Source organism: Rhopilema esculentum, chromosome 4 (genome assembly GCF_057945365.1).
Source record: "Rhopilema esculentum isolate cy_ngs chromosome 4, ASM5794536v1, whole genome shotgun sequence".
In the NCBI taxonomy this organism is placed as follows: Eukaryota; Metazoa; Cnidaria; class Scyphozoa; order Rhizostomeae; family Rhizostomatidae; genus Rhopilema; species Rhopilema esculentum.
Genome location: NC_142818.1, coordinates 10,271,152 through 10,288,396, shown reverse-complemented (window position 1 = coordinate 10,288,396; position 17,245 = coordinate 10,271,152). Strand labels below are relative to the sequence as shown.

General features: G+C 37.3%; 2 protein-coding genes across 3 annotated transcripts in view; one reads left to right on the top strand and one right to left on the bottom strand.

Annotated features, from left to right (window-relative positions):
- The window catches only part of LOC135690531 (uncharacterized), a 36,101-nt gene extending 29,093 nt beyond the window's left edge, over positions 1–7,008 (top strand). Inside the window, exons 28-35 of one of the 2 annotated variants that reach the window (XM_065208118.2) lie at positions 36–80; positions 1,212–1,293; positions 1,542–1,661; positions 2,290–2,452; positions 4,144–4,313; positions 4,693–4,771; positions 5,213–5,273; positions 6,767–7,008. In XM_065208118.2, the coding sequence (XP_065064190.2) occupies positions 36–80; positions 1,212–1,293; positions 1,542–1,661; positions 2,290–2,452; positions 4,144–4,313; positions 4,693–4,771; positions 5,213–5,273; positions 6,767–6,800 (754 nt within the window). In that variant the 3' untranslated portion in view covers positions 6,801–7,008. Of the gene's footprint in view, positions 1–35; positions 81–1,208; positions 1,294–1,541; positions 1,662–2,289; positions 2,453–4,143; positions 4,314–4,692; positions 4,772–5,212; positions 5,274–6,766 lie in introns of both variants that reach the window. The other variant, XM_065208117.2, reaches the window with a different exon arrangement.
- Positions 7,009–8,689: 1,681 nt separating this feature from the next.
- Positions 8,690–13,940, bottom strand: LOC135690542 (uncharacterized). Its single transcript, XM_065208129.2, has 3 exons — positions 13,243–13,940; positions 10,294–10,554; positions 8,690–9,149 (listed from the first exon to the last, which is right to left on the bottom strand). Exons 1-3 carry the CDS (start codon positions 13,667–13,669, stop codon positions 8,977–8,979), a joined length of 861 nt encoding a protein of 286 aa, XP_065064201.2. The 5' UTR covers positions 13,670–13,940; the 3' UTR covers positions 8,690–8,976.
- Positions 13,941–17,245: the final 3,305 nt, after the last annotated feature.

Here is a 17,245-nt window from a genome sequence, read left to right as displayed (position 1 = left end):
AATGTTTGTTTTGAAGGAAATATCTTCTTTTTCAGTTGCCATGTTCTACTGCGGGAAGACAGCTTAAAATCAGAGGGCAGGTTCGTTATTTGTTTGTTATTGTCACAAGTGTATTTTAGATATTAAAAATTGTGTTTGCTGCTTATTCCTTTTCAGTTCACTTTCTGTATGTTTCTACTTACTTTGAACATTTCAAGAAATTAAAACAGTTTCCCCCTATTCAGACCTCTAAGTAATTGCCCATTCGAAATCCCCAATAGGGTACCAATGTGGCCCCAATGTCTATCCCATTCAGACTCCCATTGTCTTTCCCTTTCACCCTGTAAATATGTCGCCCATTCAGAGCATAATATCAGCTCCATTCAGACGATTAGCTTCGTCCATGCGGGCCAAAATCAGACCCCTTTTTTACCGTTCTCTACATTGTCAAGAATTTGGTTTGAAGCGATAAAGTACAAGATGTGTACAGGATATTGCACTTTATAAGGTAGTGGTCATAAATCATTGCAGGAGCCAATGTTGGAGCAAATTATGAGAAGTCTGAAAAAAGTGTTGGCTACATTTTGTGTTACATCATAAAACATCATGAAACATTTAGGCTACATCATGAAATTGTTACATGTCTTAATTGGAAGGGTCTTTTTTTCTTAACAAATTTTCAAAATGCTTCAACCCCTACCCTGTTTTCGATAGTTACAGCTCTGTTATTCTTTTAAATGATATTTGCATTGAAGAGCAGCAAAATTATTACTCATATAATTGGCTATTTTTCTCGATCGCTTGGATAGAAAAATGACAGAATTGGCTCACCTTGGCCTTGCTATGCAAATTGTCCTTGTATGCTAATTTTTGTCGAAATTTTTGTTTCTATCAGCCAAAAGAGAACTGATTTCACCCGAAGTTTGATAACATAAACTAAACTATGTGGCTAGACTGACAGTTTTTATTTAAACGAGAAAATCAAATATTACAAAACTAGCTTTTTTACAAAGCATTTGAACAAGCCCAAGCCTGACATGCCGCTTGTTTCTTGGTACTCCACCTAAGTTGTCGAAAGGGTTGGTTGTTTTGTTCGAGTTTGAGACCAAGTATGTCCTCTGTTTTGCAACAAATATGATACATAACACACAATACGTATAGTGTTGCTTGCCACAATGTATCTGTCAAAAAAATTTGTAGCCAAGCCTAATTTGATGCATGTTCTTCAGCAGTAGATCGCTGTTATCGACGTCATCATCCAAAATGGTTTTGAACTTCGCCTGTGAAGAAATCTGTCACATACTTCAAACTAAGGTGATTTTGCTACATTGTTTCCCTAAGTTGTTTGTGGGATGGTTGATCTAGAATATGTTATATAATGAGGTGGGTTGTCGTTATTTTCTTTTCATCTTTAAAGAATTTGTATGCATTTCTGTGAACATTTCGCACAACAACATTGAATCCTATACGGTTTTGGGAGTTTCCAATTAGAAGTTTTGTAACCAGCCTGCTCTTCATAACGACTGATGAAGGTGCTGACTTGATTTTTTTCTTTTTTTAAGGATACAGAGATACAGCTGGTGCGTCAGTTCTTGGATATTTTGCTCCTAATTCTGCGAATGCAAGAAAAAGATGCCAATTTTCGAACAGTGTTTGCTGCAATCACTTCCAAGATGGCTTCGGTAAGTACCTACTTACTTGAAAGGTCATGCGCCTTCAGTGTCTGAGGGGGCATTACAAATGCGCACGCTGGATCCCCATCCCCCTTCACAAATGCGCACGCTGGATCCCCTCCCCCTTTACAAATGCACATGCCGGATTCCCCTGCCCCTTTACAAGTGCACACGCCGTATCCCCATCCCCCTGTACAACTGCACGCGTCCGACCCCCTTCCCCCTGTACAGACTCACATTCTTTGCAGTTTGCAATCCTTCCCTGTAAGAGCGTAAATTTTCTGTACGGGTGAATAAACGACATGAAATGCTTCTTCATATAGTGTGCTTGCTATCATTTTTTTTATTATATGCATACATTTCTCCTTGAAACTTTCCGTCCTTCCCATTAACCTAACCATACCCTTTCGTGCAACTTATCTTTTTCCTCTTTTTTGATGCCCTTTTTGACAGTGTGAACAAACGCATGTTTTGAGTACAGATTTAAAAATGGCTGTGAAAAAAAGCAAATCAGAACGTGAGCCTAGAACCAGAAAGGGTACACAGACAGTGCAGATTGCCTATAGAAAATTTACCAATGGAGTCTTTTCAATTTTATGTACATTAATATTGTGTAATGTAAAATTCATTTGTTTAGGAGAATGATATACTCTCGGTCGTACATGGTAACGAGGATAGTGACGATCAGGATATAGCAGAACCAGTTGAAGACGAACTTCTTCGGATTCGCATGCTGTCGAACGACATTAGCCAAAGTCCAATCGAGGAACTGCGGATTGTCACCGAGGACGATCAAGAAGGTAGCTTGTCTATTATATTCTAAAATAAATTCTGTCAAAAGCCTTCGAAGCCAGTAACGTGTCTCAAAATATGCTCCTCCGCCACTTTATATGGCTTCTTGGCTTCGAAGAGCGCAGTTATCAAGCGTTGTTTTACGTGTGCAAAACGGATTACAAGTACAGATGGCAATGTGCCTGGAACGCCCAAGGGGGTCACTTGAGCTTATGTGCTCAACAACATGATTTTGTATTTTGATATTTTTGGATTTTATCCACACTTTTTAGCTGATGGTTTTGGGTCTGTTCAATTTATTTTGATACTTTGGATGAATTTTGATAGCGGTGGGTGGACCTCCCTGTATACAAAAAGTTTGAGTGATTGCCCTGGGCTGCAACGTGTAAACCTTGCAGCCCAGGAAGAAATTTTTAGATTTCTTCCATCACCCAGAGGTGGAAAAAGTATCGGAACCTGGGAACATAGTTCCCAGAAATTTTTCTAGATAAAAATGGTGCAGAAAGTTTCACAGAAAATTTTTGAAGTGTTAAAGTAAATGTAAAAATCTGGTGACAAATGTTTAGTCAAATTAACAGAAAGTATTATTTTCAACTCGCCTGTGAGCAGCTAAATTTGAGCTGCCAAAGGACTGTGGGAATTAGTCTCTTTTCATTGGAAAGAAATTCTTGGTGCACATTATTTACATTTACCATCTCACAGAAATCTTAGCCACTCACGATCAGAATTTTTTTAGCAGCTGAGCTTTCAAGACAAACCATGATTAAGACTGAGAATAATATAGAGACTGGAATCTACTTTTACAGAAAACATTTCTGACACCATGGTGTGAGCAGCATTGATCATAAGTTAATATGCTTGATTAAATTAATTTGTTGCATGCTAGGACTCAATTTCAACCACATATTGCTTCTCACTTGTCAAAAGATTAGGCAAAGCCTTCTCCATAAATTGCACCATACAATTCAAATGATTTTGCCCCTGACTCTTCTGAAACTATGTTTGGAGATTATTGCATGGATTTTCCTTTTGATTTTCCATCATGATGATTGATTGAATGAATCAATTTCTAGTTAAAGTTTATTTCTTTCTTATGTGCATTTATGGATTTATTAAAGGCATATCTAATATTTTGAGAATGACAGTTTTGGAACAATAGTCAAGATATCCGATGTTAAATGACACTGATTATGTTAAGAAGTTGATTGCCTGGCAATTTTTTGCATTTGATTTAACCTTCTATAGAAATACTTCGAGAGAAAAAAACAAATTAAGCATCAAAATAAAAACAGATTGAACATTCAAATGAGAAGTATCATACTTCTTAAAACTAAGTTTGCCCTCTTTTATACATCAACCAAGTATAGAGATATATGCACAAACAGAAAGTTTATTTGTCTACCCCCTAAATCTTGCAGAAAGTTTTGAGCCAGATTCTTAGGTTCCCAGAAAGAAGAAAATTTTTTCCACCTCTGCCATCACCCTTAAAATGCATACTTCAATCACCATAACAGTCTATTCTAATTATAGGTTAAGTTTTATGCATAAGAACAAAAAAGGCTTTCAGTTTTTATTATAATTTCTGTTCCAGGTTTCAATATCTTCTTCAAGAATTTGTAGTGCCTCTTCTTAGCTCAACTCCTGCTAATTGAAAATACTCTAAATATTACTTCTTTTCTACCAAACTTTTTTCACGTAGATTCGCCAAGAGATCTCCCCGAATCGCAGGCGCTCAGTAAAACATTCGATTTAAACAGCAATTATGAGACATCAGACGAGCTGCGAAGTGTTTCTCCACTTGAGCGAGCCGATTCTCCAATGAAAGACGATTACGATTCGGATTGGGACAGTTGGGAAGAAGAAGATGAGGTTAGGTTTCCTGACAATCGTTAAGTTCCCCAACACCAACCCCAACTAAACCCCAAGATATATAACAAAGTCATGATTTTTCTAAATGTGAGAGGAGCAACGGCCAATCTGCGCAAGGTTCAGCTTCTGGCAGTGTTATTAATTAAAGATTTGAAAATTTCAAAGTTAGACGAATTGTTGTTGCTGATTCAGAGACCGTGCCAGAAGAAAATTGTTATTAGTTCATGGCTACATCTTTGATTGTAGCCTCGTAATTTGAAGTTCAAAACGGGGCCCTTGTAATTTGACGCCTATTTACCCTTTTTCGCGGCAGGTTTAGTTCTATTTCTCTAGAGTGCAGTTGATTTCATCGCGTTAATAGTGTTTTTCGTGTTTTAAGGACGCTTCTCAGATGCGGGCCGTTTTTGGGACGTTCCTTCGAAACATGCAGCATTGTGGCGGTAACGGACCCCCGAAAGGTGAGAACAAGTTTTCAACAGCGCTAGAGCAAATCTTCGATCTTTATTTTATACAGTGCAAAATATTAAAATATTATATAGAGGAGGTTTTTGTTATAATCGTAAAAATGTCAAAATAGTACAGAATATCAAAAAAGAGGAGGTTTCTGTAAATATTATTGATTTTTTGTTTTTTCTCTGACTGTATTTTTAAAAACAAAAGGCAAAACGCTTTCATCAACTGCCTCAAGGTACAAAATTTTTGGTCACCTTCCTCAAATTCTTTTTGTGTCTACGACCTTCCCCCGACTTTCGTTGTAAATCCTGCATCTGCAATAAAGTTTAGGGATCTAGCTAGTTAATGTTTTCAGAAAATATTTTTAGGTAAATAATTAATAGTATGAACTTAAATATTGCAAATATCCAAGACCTGCTACTGGAGCTTCAATCTCGTCTTCGTAGATTCAATTTTCAATCAGAGGCTACAAGCCTTAGACTTCAAAGATCGCAAGTTAATTGAAAGGTAAGCTCCGTTTTATTTTTTGGTTGTGAAAATTGCGACTTAGGGCACCAGCACTCCCATTGAACCCAAATACATATCAACCCACTCTACGTCATCTTTCCACCACGTCCACCCCATTTCACGTCCATCCCATTTCACGTCCATCCCATTTCACGTCCACCCACTTTCACGTCCATCCCATTCCACGTCCACCCCAGTCAAAGTCAACCCTCCTCCGCGTCAACCCTCCTCCGCGTCAACCCTCCTCCGCGTCAACCCTCCTCCGCGTCAATCATCCTCAGCGTCAATCATACTAAACTTCAACTCAACTTAATGTTAACTCTGCTTAACGTCAACCCAACTCCAATTCCACCTCACTTCACGTGTACCTCACTCTACATCAACCCTTCTCCACATCACTCCCATTCCGCTTCTATAGTTCGATTGTTGTTTCAGTTAGAATGTCAGGTTTGAGGTGAACTCAGAGCAGACCTACATTGGTGACGTTCAAGTCCTACTGAACTTTTCGCTTAGTTTTGTATAATTGAGCATCGTTATATTGACTTTAGTTGAGTACGTATTAGGACAACAATATCTATAAGGCACTGCTTGAGAGTCATTTGAGATACAGCGATGAACTATGGGGTAAATTATCAAACACAAAGCTCGATCATCTTCAGCGTTTACAAAACAGAGCGCGCACGCTAATAGAAGACTCAGGATTAAAGGACGGTTGGAGCTGCGATTGGCTTTCGGTCTCAAATTTGATTCAAATTGACTGGGCTGTTATGATCTACAAAATAATAAATAGTCTCTGCCCCGACAATTTGAAAGGGAGACTTGTCATTAGATCCCAAATATCTAACTATTCAACAAGAAATTGGGAATTGTCTAGTTTCCATATTGCTCGACCTGATAGCCATAAATAGGCATGATTAATAGTCATATATTAGTATGATAGTATAAGTACTTCAAGTAAAGGGTTAGGGTTAGGGTAAGGGTTAGGGTTAGGTTTAGGGTAAACTAATTACTTCATCAGGTCGAGCAGTATGGAAACTAGACAGCTCCAAGAAATTGCCTTCACATAGACATCCCAAGGCAAAACCTTGAATTCTCCAAAAGGAGTTTTTTGTATTGTGGTGCACAGGCGTGAAACGGGATTCCATTACAGATAAGAATGAGGTTCACGATTACCACGTTCAAAAAGAAATTAAAGGAATTCCTGCAAAATTAGCATCTTTTCCCGAAGCACGATCCCTAGGAAGACCAGCATTATATGTAAATTAATCTTTACTTTTTTGGAGTTAGTAGCTGATAGGGTTTCTGTGTTAAAATATGACAAATAATGAATAATAAGCATGTTCTGAAATTTTAGAATGCGCGTGTGCATGTTTCAGCACGGGAACCTGACGCCCAACGAAAGGGTTTTTGTCCTGCAATTAGAAGAATAGAACGGAATGTTCTCAATTTTAAGTCAATGATGCAGTATACTAATTCCCAGCTCTTCTTCCCAGCTTGATTGCCCAAGAAGCAAGCAGCAGCAATTAATGGTTCATCAAACTCGCAACTGGTCCAACCAATGTTTGGTTTTCCACCATTGTATTGTACAGTAACTGATAACTGGATGTGATTATCTATCTAAAAGGGACATTTTTCGATTCTTTGTGAATAAATATAATATCTATCGAATGCTGTCCATACTTCATCATAGATGCAGATCGAAAATATATTTATGAATTTGAGCTTCTCTTTTCGAGCAACGTGATTTGTTTTGTTTAGAACTTAGAAAGATTTTTAAGTGACGATGAGACAATTCGAAGTCCCCGCTCTGTGCCGTAGCGCCTCGTTCCTCTAGTTCGGACAGTCACTACATGTAAAGTTTGAAAATTTTCAAATTGAAATTGCAAATATCAAACACTCCTGGATAACTAGCCTGGCGAGGAATTTGTTCACAGGAGATAGCAGCTAAATATAACAGGGGACAGAAAAATTTGTCTTAAACTGAAAGGCGATGGGAAAAAGTTGCATTCAAAATTCACAGCTTGCAGGGACTACCCTGGGTTCCAGAGCTTCAAGCTTCGAGAGCCTTGGGGAACCTTTTTCCCAACTCACCACTTGACGCTCTGGAACCCAGGGTAGAAAGGGACATGGGGAAATGACAAAATGCCCGTGTCTTTCGATTATTTGAAAGGAGACTCTCTTGTCAAAAAATTTATCGCCGGGGACAGTTCTCACGGGGTTTGTTACACAAGGGTGTTATCAAGGTGAAGATCGAAAATAACATGAAAGGAAGAACGGCGCGTTTGATTGGATCCTTTTTTCGACCAATCACTGACCGCAAATCCCAGAAATGGGTTAGTGAATTGGGTTGCTTCTCCACGAACCCTATCAACTAAAGGAAGAAATTAAGTTTTCAAGAGAAAAAGGAAAGTATGAAGAATGAATCACATTTTTTCAAAGCCCATTTCATCGATTGTTGAAGGATAAAGGTAAAACGATAAAGCGGAACAAACTGGAGCACGTTTTTATTTAGCAAAAAATTTTCAAAAATCCTCAATAAAATTAAATAATTAATGAGCTCTGGAAAATTGGGGCGTTCTACAAAGCCCCCCCCCCCCCCCCCCAATACCACCACATCACACCTGGTGCCACCACTGGGAGGGGAACACTTATTTTACACTGAAGAGAAATATTCTTAAATCCCAGCTCATTGTGTATGGTCAAAAAACTTTTCTTCAAACCTCTGCAATCTTGGGTGTTCAGATTAATCACAGCCTGGTCTAATCAAACAGGCCCGTCGCGAGGCAGCTCGGCCCCAGTACAAGACTTGAGGTGCAAATGCGAATGATTTTATGCAAGTATGGAGTGCAAGTATTTCAACTAAACCATCTAGGCTCAAACCCAAGGAGCTGTTGGGTCTTTTTGTATTGGGTATAGCAATATGAAAACATTTACGTTTAAGGGGCTCTGTAAGCCAGAACTGAATTAGAAGGTAATTAAAGCTGCTTGTAGTATGATAAACCTGCATTGCAAAATTCCAGCTATTCATTAAGTTATAGGGTTGACAAAATGCCCATCTTCCGAGAAAAATCTGAGGGTAAATGAGAAGTTGGTGGGACTGCTACTTCACAATGTGAATGACCTTATTGGCGAAAATTGCTATCTTTTTAAGTATCTAAAAGTAACTTCTGGAAAAGCTCTGTGTTTTAACTGGCTCTCACTTCGGTCTAGCTAGGCGTACCTGCTTTTCTCTCGAGTATTTTGCCTTTGATTCATATCTGGTATTGGAAAATAAATTAAAGCTTCAAATTTACATTTTGAAAAGCTTAAACTTCTTCGAACACAACAGAACTTACATTCTGCCATCAAAATCACGTCACAGTGTCACCAAATCGAAGATTCTTTCCGTCGTGTTGAAAGGAACGTATATAACTGTAAAACCCCATTGTCGAATTTTAAGAATACATTGCTGGAAATTGTAAATACTTAAGAAATTGCAAGAAAACCCGTACAAAATGTCTAATGAGTGATCCCAAACCCCTTGTCCTCCATAGCGCATAACGAACTCTGAAACCCTTTAAAGTGATGTTATCGTCGTTAGAGGATCAAAGTACTCAAATATTTACAACGGATTGTAAAATCATACATTTACAAATATTTGCCCATTGCTCATTTGCTGGTCTTTTTCAAACCAATCGATAGTCCCGCTCCGCTCACAGCTATTTTAGGAATCTTCTCCAAAATCTTGGCTGTCTTGGCTCTTTGATTCGTGGTTCGTTTCAATTCGGTTATCGTCATTACACGAGTTGTCTTCAAGTGTATTGTCTCCAGTTCTGTTAATATCATCATCAGGATCAGGCTGGAATGTTTCGTTTTCATGGCTACCCTCCATTCCACCTATGATTTGAAATTAATTCGACGTATTTTGATCAAAATAAAAGGGTCTTTGAAAAAAAGTTGAGGGAAGGGATAAGTAAAGGTCTTTGCTGAACGGTATAGTGCTATAAAGAACCCAGGACACAGGCTAGTACTATAAGGACGTACTATAACAAATTAACGCCAATATTTTACTTTTTTTACCTCCTTAATATCAGTATTTATCTTCTTATCAGTAGCGTAGCGGGGGGAGGCAAGGGGAGCGGCCGCTCAAAGTCGGTGTCTGAGAAAAGTACGAATCTCCAATAGAAGGGGGACTTTATATTTCAGACAATAATAAAACGTTTTTAAAGACTGCAAACGATTGTAAGAAATATTCTGAAATCTATTTCAAGCCAATCTGAAGGGCGTCGTCGCAAAAATTTTCTGCTTTCTTCGCTCGCACAGGGACCCTCCTTTATAACTCTACAGAATGTTCAACAATTTATCCCACGTTATAGGATTTAAATAGAAAAATCTTTCACGTTCTTTAGACAATTCCAATAAAATAGAAACTAAAATGCTAAAGCGCTTCAATCCTTAAAAAAATTGGATTCTGAAGTGCTTGTCGGGGATGTTGCTCTAAGGAGAACGGAATTAGTTTAAAACAGTTGAATCCTGTTTGTTATTTTTAAATATTTGATTAAAACTGTGGATAATCAGTTTTTACACGTAGTGCTTACAATTCAGAATGTAAGCGTTAGATGAATTGTCAAGGAAATAGGCAGTTGTAGAATGGGGTTAGCCACAAAAAGCCAGATATGACGTATAAAGCGAAATTGCCACGTAAAAAAGCCATAGCTTTTCCAAACGCTTTTGCAAAATGGGGTGTTTTCCTAAATTCTTAAGGGTGTGGTCAGCAACATTTTTCTTTTCTTTGCCCCTCCAATCTTCCAAACCTGGCTACGCCACTGCTTCTTATCGTCTATACCTTAAAGTTAAAAAAGGAATTTTAAAAATGGGCGTTTCCATAATTTACCAGTGACCTGAATTGCCACATGATCAAAGCTTTCACCCAAGATTTAGCGTCAAACCGTGGTATATTTATATATTATCAAAAGATAACTTTGAGACAAAAGTGTCTGTTATTTGAAATTTTGAACATAGATAGTTCGCAGTGTCTCACCTGTGGATATCAGTTTCGGGTCAAGCTCAAGCTTTGGTCTCTCTCGTGTCCATGAAGTGCCATCATCATCTTCACATTCCAAAATGGCTTCTTGCAAAATTGGATCGTCCTCCTTTGGATCTCCTGGCCTCCTTCCAAAAAACGCCTGGGCCTGTTTACTTTCGCGAATTCTTTTCAACTTTGTGAGTTTGTTTAGGTAGGTCTCTATTAAAGGTCTTCGTTCTCCAGCCAAGCGTATGTCATTTCTAAACCATTTTTTACCTGTAAAATGTACTGAAATGCACGCAAGTGAAATCTGGGGGGAGATCTGGGGGGGGCAACGCTTCTGAGAGGGTTATTGCTATCTCAAGTGTATCGAATTTCTTTTGACATACAGATTAAATTTTAAAGTTAAAGGGCGAGGGAAATGATTTAACGAAAGTCAACAATGAGTGCAGTTTGGATTAAGAAAAAGTAGAAGTAAAATGAATGCCATTTATATCATAATTCGGCTATTAGAGAAGGCCCTAGAAGGTAAACAGAAGTGATGCATTGGTGCTTAAGGAAAAAAGGTGTGCTAAAATGAACGGTCGACTTGTTGAAAGTGTTGAAGTGAGTACAGCAAATGAGAACGGTCTGTGAAGACTTAGATGAATTCAGAATCGATGTAGGATTGAACCAAGGATCAGTACTAAGGCCATTCATATTTGCTGTATTGATGAATGTGCTTAATGAAAACCTAAGGGATTAAAAGATTGGAGCCGCGGATGACATGATAATCATGGCCGACTGGGTGGAAAACCATAGGAAAGAATGATAGAATGTAGGACAAGCTAAGACAATAATAGACTGAAAGTCAACGCTTCGAAAACTGTATTGATGATATGTAGTAAAGAAGATATATTACACTGGAGACCATTTGAGAAAGAAATAGAAATGCATTAAATGAAGTAAAAAGGTTTAAACATCTGGAGTCCATTGTCGAAGAAGATTGGGGCTGTAAATCTGGAGTAAAGGTTGAAGAGTGCGGGGCCGAATCATTGGAGTCATCTGCACAGTGGTAATATATGGAGGTGAACTCTAGGCCATGGAAAAGAAACAGAAAGGTAAGGAAACAGGAATAAGATGGTTAGCAGGAAAGTAGTTTTGAACATCTTGTGCAATAAAAGGAGAAAAGGACTGAGAACAAGACAGAACTCTCCATAGAGGATAAAATCAAGAGAGAGAGCTGCGTGTGAGAGTCCAAGGGAAACAGTGACAAGAGACCAGTGAAGAAATGAACCAGAGAAGGCGACCCCTGACGTTGAGGAGGCTGCTGATAGTGATTGTGATGTAGCGTACTGTTGAACAGCTGCTAAAGTTTGGAAAAATTCTAAAAAGGAAAGAGAGATCGCATTCATTTTCAAATGAATGAGCAGCTTTGATTCAGACCATTCGAAGGGTTAAAAGATTTTTAAATCGGAGAAAATTAATGCGGTTGGAGAGGGACAACTCCTGAAAGCAATAGTTCTGGATACCTTTCCAGATACCAAGTCTATCTATGGTAAAGTCCCAAGGAACGGGGAACTTTGGAAAAATAGAGAAAATCGAGAGAGATTTTATGACAATAAATTTTTAGGTGACTTTACATAGTAGAAAAAACGATCGCATATTAAGCGATTATAAGAAAAGTTGAAGAGAAACGAACGAGAAAACGACAAAAGATGACTTTTATGGGTAGTATCATCATATGAATGGGGGTTTTTGGATAGCATGTGATATACTACAGGATCTAAAGATAAAAGGACATCGAATGACGTAATCGTTGACCTAGAAAGATAATAGACTAAAAATTATAGATTAAAAATCATTATTAGTTACGCATCTTACATTGAAGAATATTCGTTAAGTCCTTGATAGTGTTTTGGAGAATTCACACGATTAATGTTTCCAACTTAGGGGTCGTCCAAAAATTGGATCGGGGAGGGAAGTTAGGGTCCATTTGGCCGCTAAATTTCAGACCCCTTCCCTCCACCTTCGTTACCTGACTTAATTTATATTATTCTTTTTTACACGATGTCCCCAAATATTGGCCTAAAAGAGATTAATCACACATTAACGATAGCTAACAGGGCACATTGAGGTACAATGAAATATCATCGCTCAAAAATCCATTCTAGCCAGTTTCAATAAAAATTTCTTACACACAATCAAATGTATTTTCTTAGGTTCTACCAATGATCTCTTGACGGATTTTGATGAAACCTCCTCTAACACCCCGTTCCCCTCTTAGCCTAAAGATACTGCTTACTGATCACAAATGGGTTTTGTACGAGCCTTTTTGTGGTAAATGCACGAGACAACCAATTGAAACTGTCAGGAGCACGAGCCCCCTGTGCCTCTTCCCTGCCCCCCCCTCTTTCTATGTAACAGGTATCCATTTTCAAGTGATTTACGCGATGCTTATAGAAATTATACGTCAAAAAAGAAGTGTGGTTTGACGGGTTAAACAAATTGACGCTCATGTCCTACCATTACACCTCTTCATTTAATTTCAGAATGAACTTTTCCCTCTCTATAGGGTTGAGCTTTGGTGCAAACCAAAATAAATTATGCTTAATATTTGAATGGGGATGTTTTTTTGTGTATAAGAACCAACTCAGCTTTGGATGACGTTTTTTAGATACTAAAATATATATCATGCGAATGGCACGGGGAGTTTTTAACGAGGTCATGACTGTGTTGGCGAGGGGACTGTGTGGATGGAACAAGACAAAGTCAATCTGCAACTATGATCATTCAAAGAAAAAAAAGCACCGCTTTATTTACATAGATTCTTTCTTGTTATGCACAGTTGTGTTGAATCAAGGACCAGTCTTGTCTGCTTCAGACAAAAACCTTTCCAAATATATATATCGTGCCTGCTCTACAGCTGTTTATTTGATCTACCTTTGGTCTTAAATTCACGAGCGATGAAAAGAAAACACAAACCTGGTAACATCGGGATTGTGCGGGGATCGTCTCCGTGACCAGCTTCTCTCTTAAATGTATCGAGAACCCAGCAGTGATACCTGAAAAAGTCGTCATGATCTCGGTTTATGAAAGTGACTGTGCCATCATCCCAGTCGAGTTTAACTATGAACATGTACCGTGGAGCTGAGCCAGATGTTAACTGTACTTTTTTAATTCCGATTATTCTGGACTTTTTAACGTGCCTGGTACTCTCGTCGCTCTCAGTTAGAGATATCTCCTCCAGCTTCATAGGTTCATCTGCTTCCGGCATTGTCAAATCAAATTCGTGCAAATCATTGGTCATTATCCTTGTCGGCGAATCTAATTCTTCCTTCTTCCGCTCGTTGTCTGCTGAAACATTGTACATTGGTGTCATTTCAAGGCTTCCAAACTCTAGCTTTGGCATATTGAGGGAAATATTCCTTCTTCTTTTTCCAAAAGGGCATGCAGCTTGGCTTGGTTGACAGTTATTTCTTTCCTGTGTGTTTACTTTGACGAAAGCTACCTCTGCTTCGTTCCTTCGTAAATCTCGTCTGCAAACGAGGGGATTCCAGCTGTATACGGGGATTCCACCCTATATACAATCATTGAACTTGCGAGGAAGGTAGATGCATTGCAATTTAAATCTGGGAGCGAATCTGTCCCCTATAACCATTTTTTCTTCTTTCCCTAAGGTTATTCAGTTCTCACTGCCCCCAGATGTTACCAAAAAAGTTTGCTTTCTTTACGATTTTATACAAGAGCAAGATTGTTTTGACGAGGCAAAGGTGACCTTTTAAATCAACTTTTAGTAGTAAAAAGTTCTATTTTGTAAACTACTTTTATTCAAAAACAGGTTTTGGCGGTGTACGAGCACAAAGTTTTTTTGATATACCAGGCAATATTTTAGGTGCAGTTATGACCAATTTGTGCAGTGATGAAAGAGAAATGTGCAGTGATCAAATTTTCATTTTTTTAAAATTATTTATCAGTTATTAATTACTAATAAGTGATATAAAATGTATAAAACAACCACCAACTAAACCAAAGATACAATTTTTTTTAATTAAAAATAATGTAACATTTAATACTAGTTGATGTTGATAGAACCTAAGAATTGGTTTATTGTCTTACGTAAAAAGGCTTCTTGAACTAGGTTTAGGTCTGTTGTGTTCTGAGACTAATTTTTGCAGTCTGCTGAATAAGGCTTTCATGTCAATATTTTTAATTTTACATTGATGACATCTTCATGATTTTTATCATCTTGATCTTAAGTCAAAAGCGGGAGCAATGGATGGATGTATGAGCATTTCTCATATCATTCTCACAGGTTCAAAGCTTACAAATTCTCCTAATTCACTAAGAAATTGCTTTCTCTCTAAAAGTTTACAAAAGGAGCATTTGGTTGAGTTACAAAAAGTTCCAATCGATTTTTCTTGGGGTATCTGTTTTCATATGTAATATGTATATCTTCTTTGGCTTGTGTCTTCTTTTGCTGGTATATTTCATTGACTGATGCAACAAATTTTTGACATCATATATTCAATAGACAATAACAAGTTGGCGCAATCATTTTTATCGTAATGAGCATAAGTCTGCCTTTTTTGTGTTCGGTTAAGTGAACTTCAGCTAAATTTAAGTGAAGACAAAAAGTTTAAGTGAACTTTAGCTACTCAGCTACGCTGTATTTTTCAGTACTGGAGTCAATTGTGTACCGCAACCTATCCCCCTCTTATTAGGTGGTGCTTTGATGATCAGGCCAAGTTAACTTTCTTACAGCTAATAAATCTTGAGAAAAAATTGGGAGGAGGTTGACATGTAAAGCCCTTCAAGAAGAGGATAGGTACATAGATCGTCTTAGTGATATGAAATCTACCCTTAAATTTGGGGTATTAGTTTGTTGCTGAATAGCAAAACAACCTAATCTGAAAACGCACTCACGGGACCTAGACTCATGCTATGCTGTCAATCGCGATACTGTTTTGAATTGCAAAATTAGTGTTTTTGTGCAGTGATGAAAATTTCTTATATTATTGCCTGTCATATAAACCAATATTTCGACGAAGATTTGTCAATTTGGTAAGGCTATAGTTTTAATTTTTCAATTCCAAATGACGATATTGGATTGCAATTTTTTTCTTCGATCATAATCAGGTGTCGCTTTCTATAAGCAAATCTTATTTACGAAGCGTTTGAATCTTAAATCGATAAAAAATATTTCCATGCAAATTTATCATAATGGCAATGATATAGGCTAGGCTTTTGAACCCTAAATGATGATACTGGATAAATCAGTGTGTGCTTTCAACAGAAAAACATTCAATCAAAAATGGGTCATTTTATCAAGCTTATAGGCTTTGCTTTTTCCCAAAAATTGAAGATTATGTTTGGGGAAAATTTTGCTTTCAGAATGCAATAAAAGGCGTTAGACACAAATAAGTATGTGTTTGACGTCATTTGAATCGTTTTGCTCACATACAACGGAAAAACATTCAATCAAAAATGGGTCATTTTATCAAGCTTATAGGCTTTGCTTTTTCCCAAAAATTGAAGATTATGTTTGGGGAACTTTTTGCTTTCAGAATGCAATAAAAAGCGTTAGACACAAATAAGTATGTGTTTTGACGTCATTTGAATCGTTTTGCTCACATACAACGGAAGAACATTCAATAAAAAATGGGTAATTTTATCAAGCTAATAGGCTTTGCTTTTCCCCAAAAATTGAAGATTATGTTTGGGGAAAATTTTGCTTTAGGAATGCAATAAAAGGCGTTAGACACAAATAAGTATGTGTTTTGACGTCATTTGAATCGTTTTGCTCACATACAACGGAAGAACATTCAATAAAAAATGGGTCATTTTATCAAGCTAATAGGCTTTGCTTTTCCCCAAAAATTGAAGATTTCGTTTGGGAAAAATTTTGCTTTCAGAATGCAATAAAAGGCGTTAGACACAAATAAGTATGTGTTTTGACGTCATTTGAATCGTTTTGGCTCACATACAACGGAAGAACATTCAATCAAAAATGGGTCATTTTATCAAGCCTATAGGCTTTGCTTTTCCCCAAAAATTGAAGATTATGTTTGGGGAAAATTTTGCTTTCAGAATGCAATAAAAGGCGTTATACACAAATAAGTATGTGTTTTGATGTCATTTGAATCGTTTTGGCTCACATACAACGGAAGAACATTCAATAAAAAATGGGTCATTTTATCAAGCTTATAGGCTTTGCTTTTCCCCAAAAATTGAAGATTATGTTTGGGGAAAATTTTGCTTTCAGAATGCAATAAAAGGCGTTATACACAAATAAGTATGTGTTTTGACGTCATTTGAATCGTTTTGGCTCACATACAACGGAAGAACATTCAATCAAAAATGGGTCATTTTATCAAGCCTATAGGCTTTGCTTATCCCCAAAAATTGAAGATTATGTTTGGGGAAAATTTTGCTTTCAGAATGCAATAAAAGGCGTTATACACAAATAAGTATGTGTTTTGATGTCATTTGAATCGTTTTGCTCACATACAACGGAAAAACATTCAATAAAAAATGGGTCATTTTATCAAGCTTATAGGCTTTGCTTTTCCCCAAAAATTGAAGATTATGTTTGGGAAAAATTTTGCTTTCAGAATGCAATAAAAGGCGTTAGACACAAATAAGTATGTGTTTTGACGTCATTTGAATCGTTTTGCTCACATACAATGGAAAAACATTCAATCAAAAATGGGTCATTTATCAAGCCTATAGGCTTTGCTTATCCCCAAAAATTGAAGATTATGTTTGGGAAAAATTTTGCTTTCAGAATGCAATAAAAGGCGTTAGACACAAATAAGTATGTGTTTTGACGTCATTTGAATCGTTTTGCTCAAATACAACGGAAAAACATTCAATCAAAAATGGGTCATTTATCAAGCCTATAGGCTTTGCTTATCCCCAAAAAATTGAAGATTATGTTTGGGAAAAGTTTTGCTTTCAGAATGCAATAAAAGGCGTTAGACACAAA

What these genes read in the sequence shown, in the direction of transcription:
- LOC135690542 (XM_065208129.2), bottom strand. Translation starts at nt 13,669, where the DNA reads ATGCCAAAGCTAGAGTTTGGAAGCCTTGAAATGACACCAATGTACAAT. An exon ending in CACAATCCCGATGTTACCAG is followed by an intron (nt 10,555 to 13,242) that starts GTTTGTGTTTTC and finishes TACATTTTACAG; the next exon opens with GTAAAAAATGGTTTAGAAAT. An exon ending in CCCGAAACTGATATCCACAG is followed by an intron (nt 9,150 to 10,293) that starts GTGAGACACTGC and finishes TTCAAATCATAG; the next exon opens with GTGGAATGGAGGGTAGCCAT.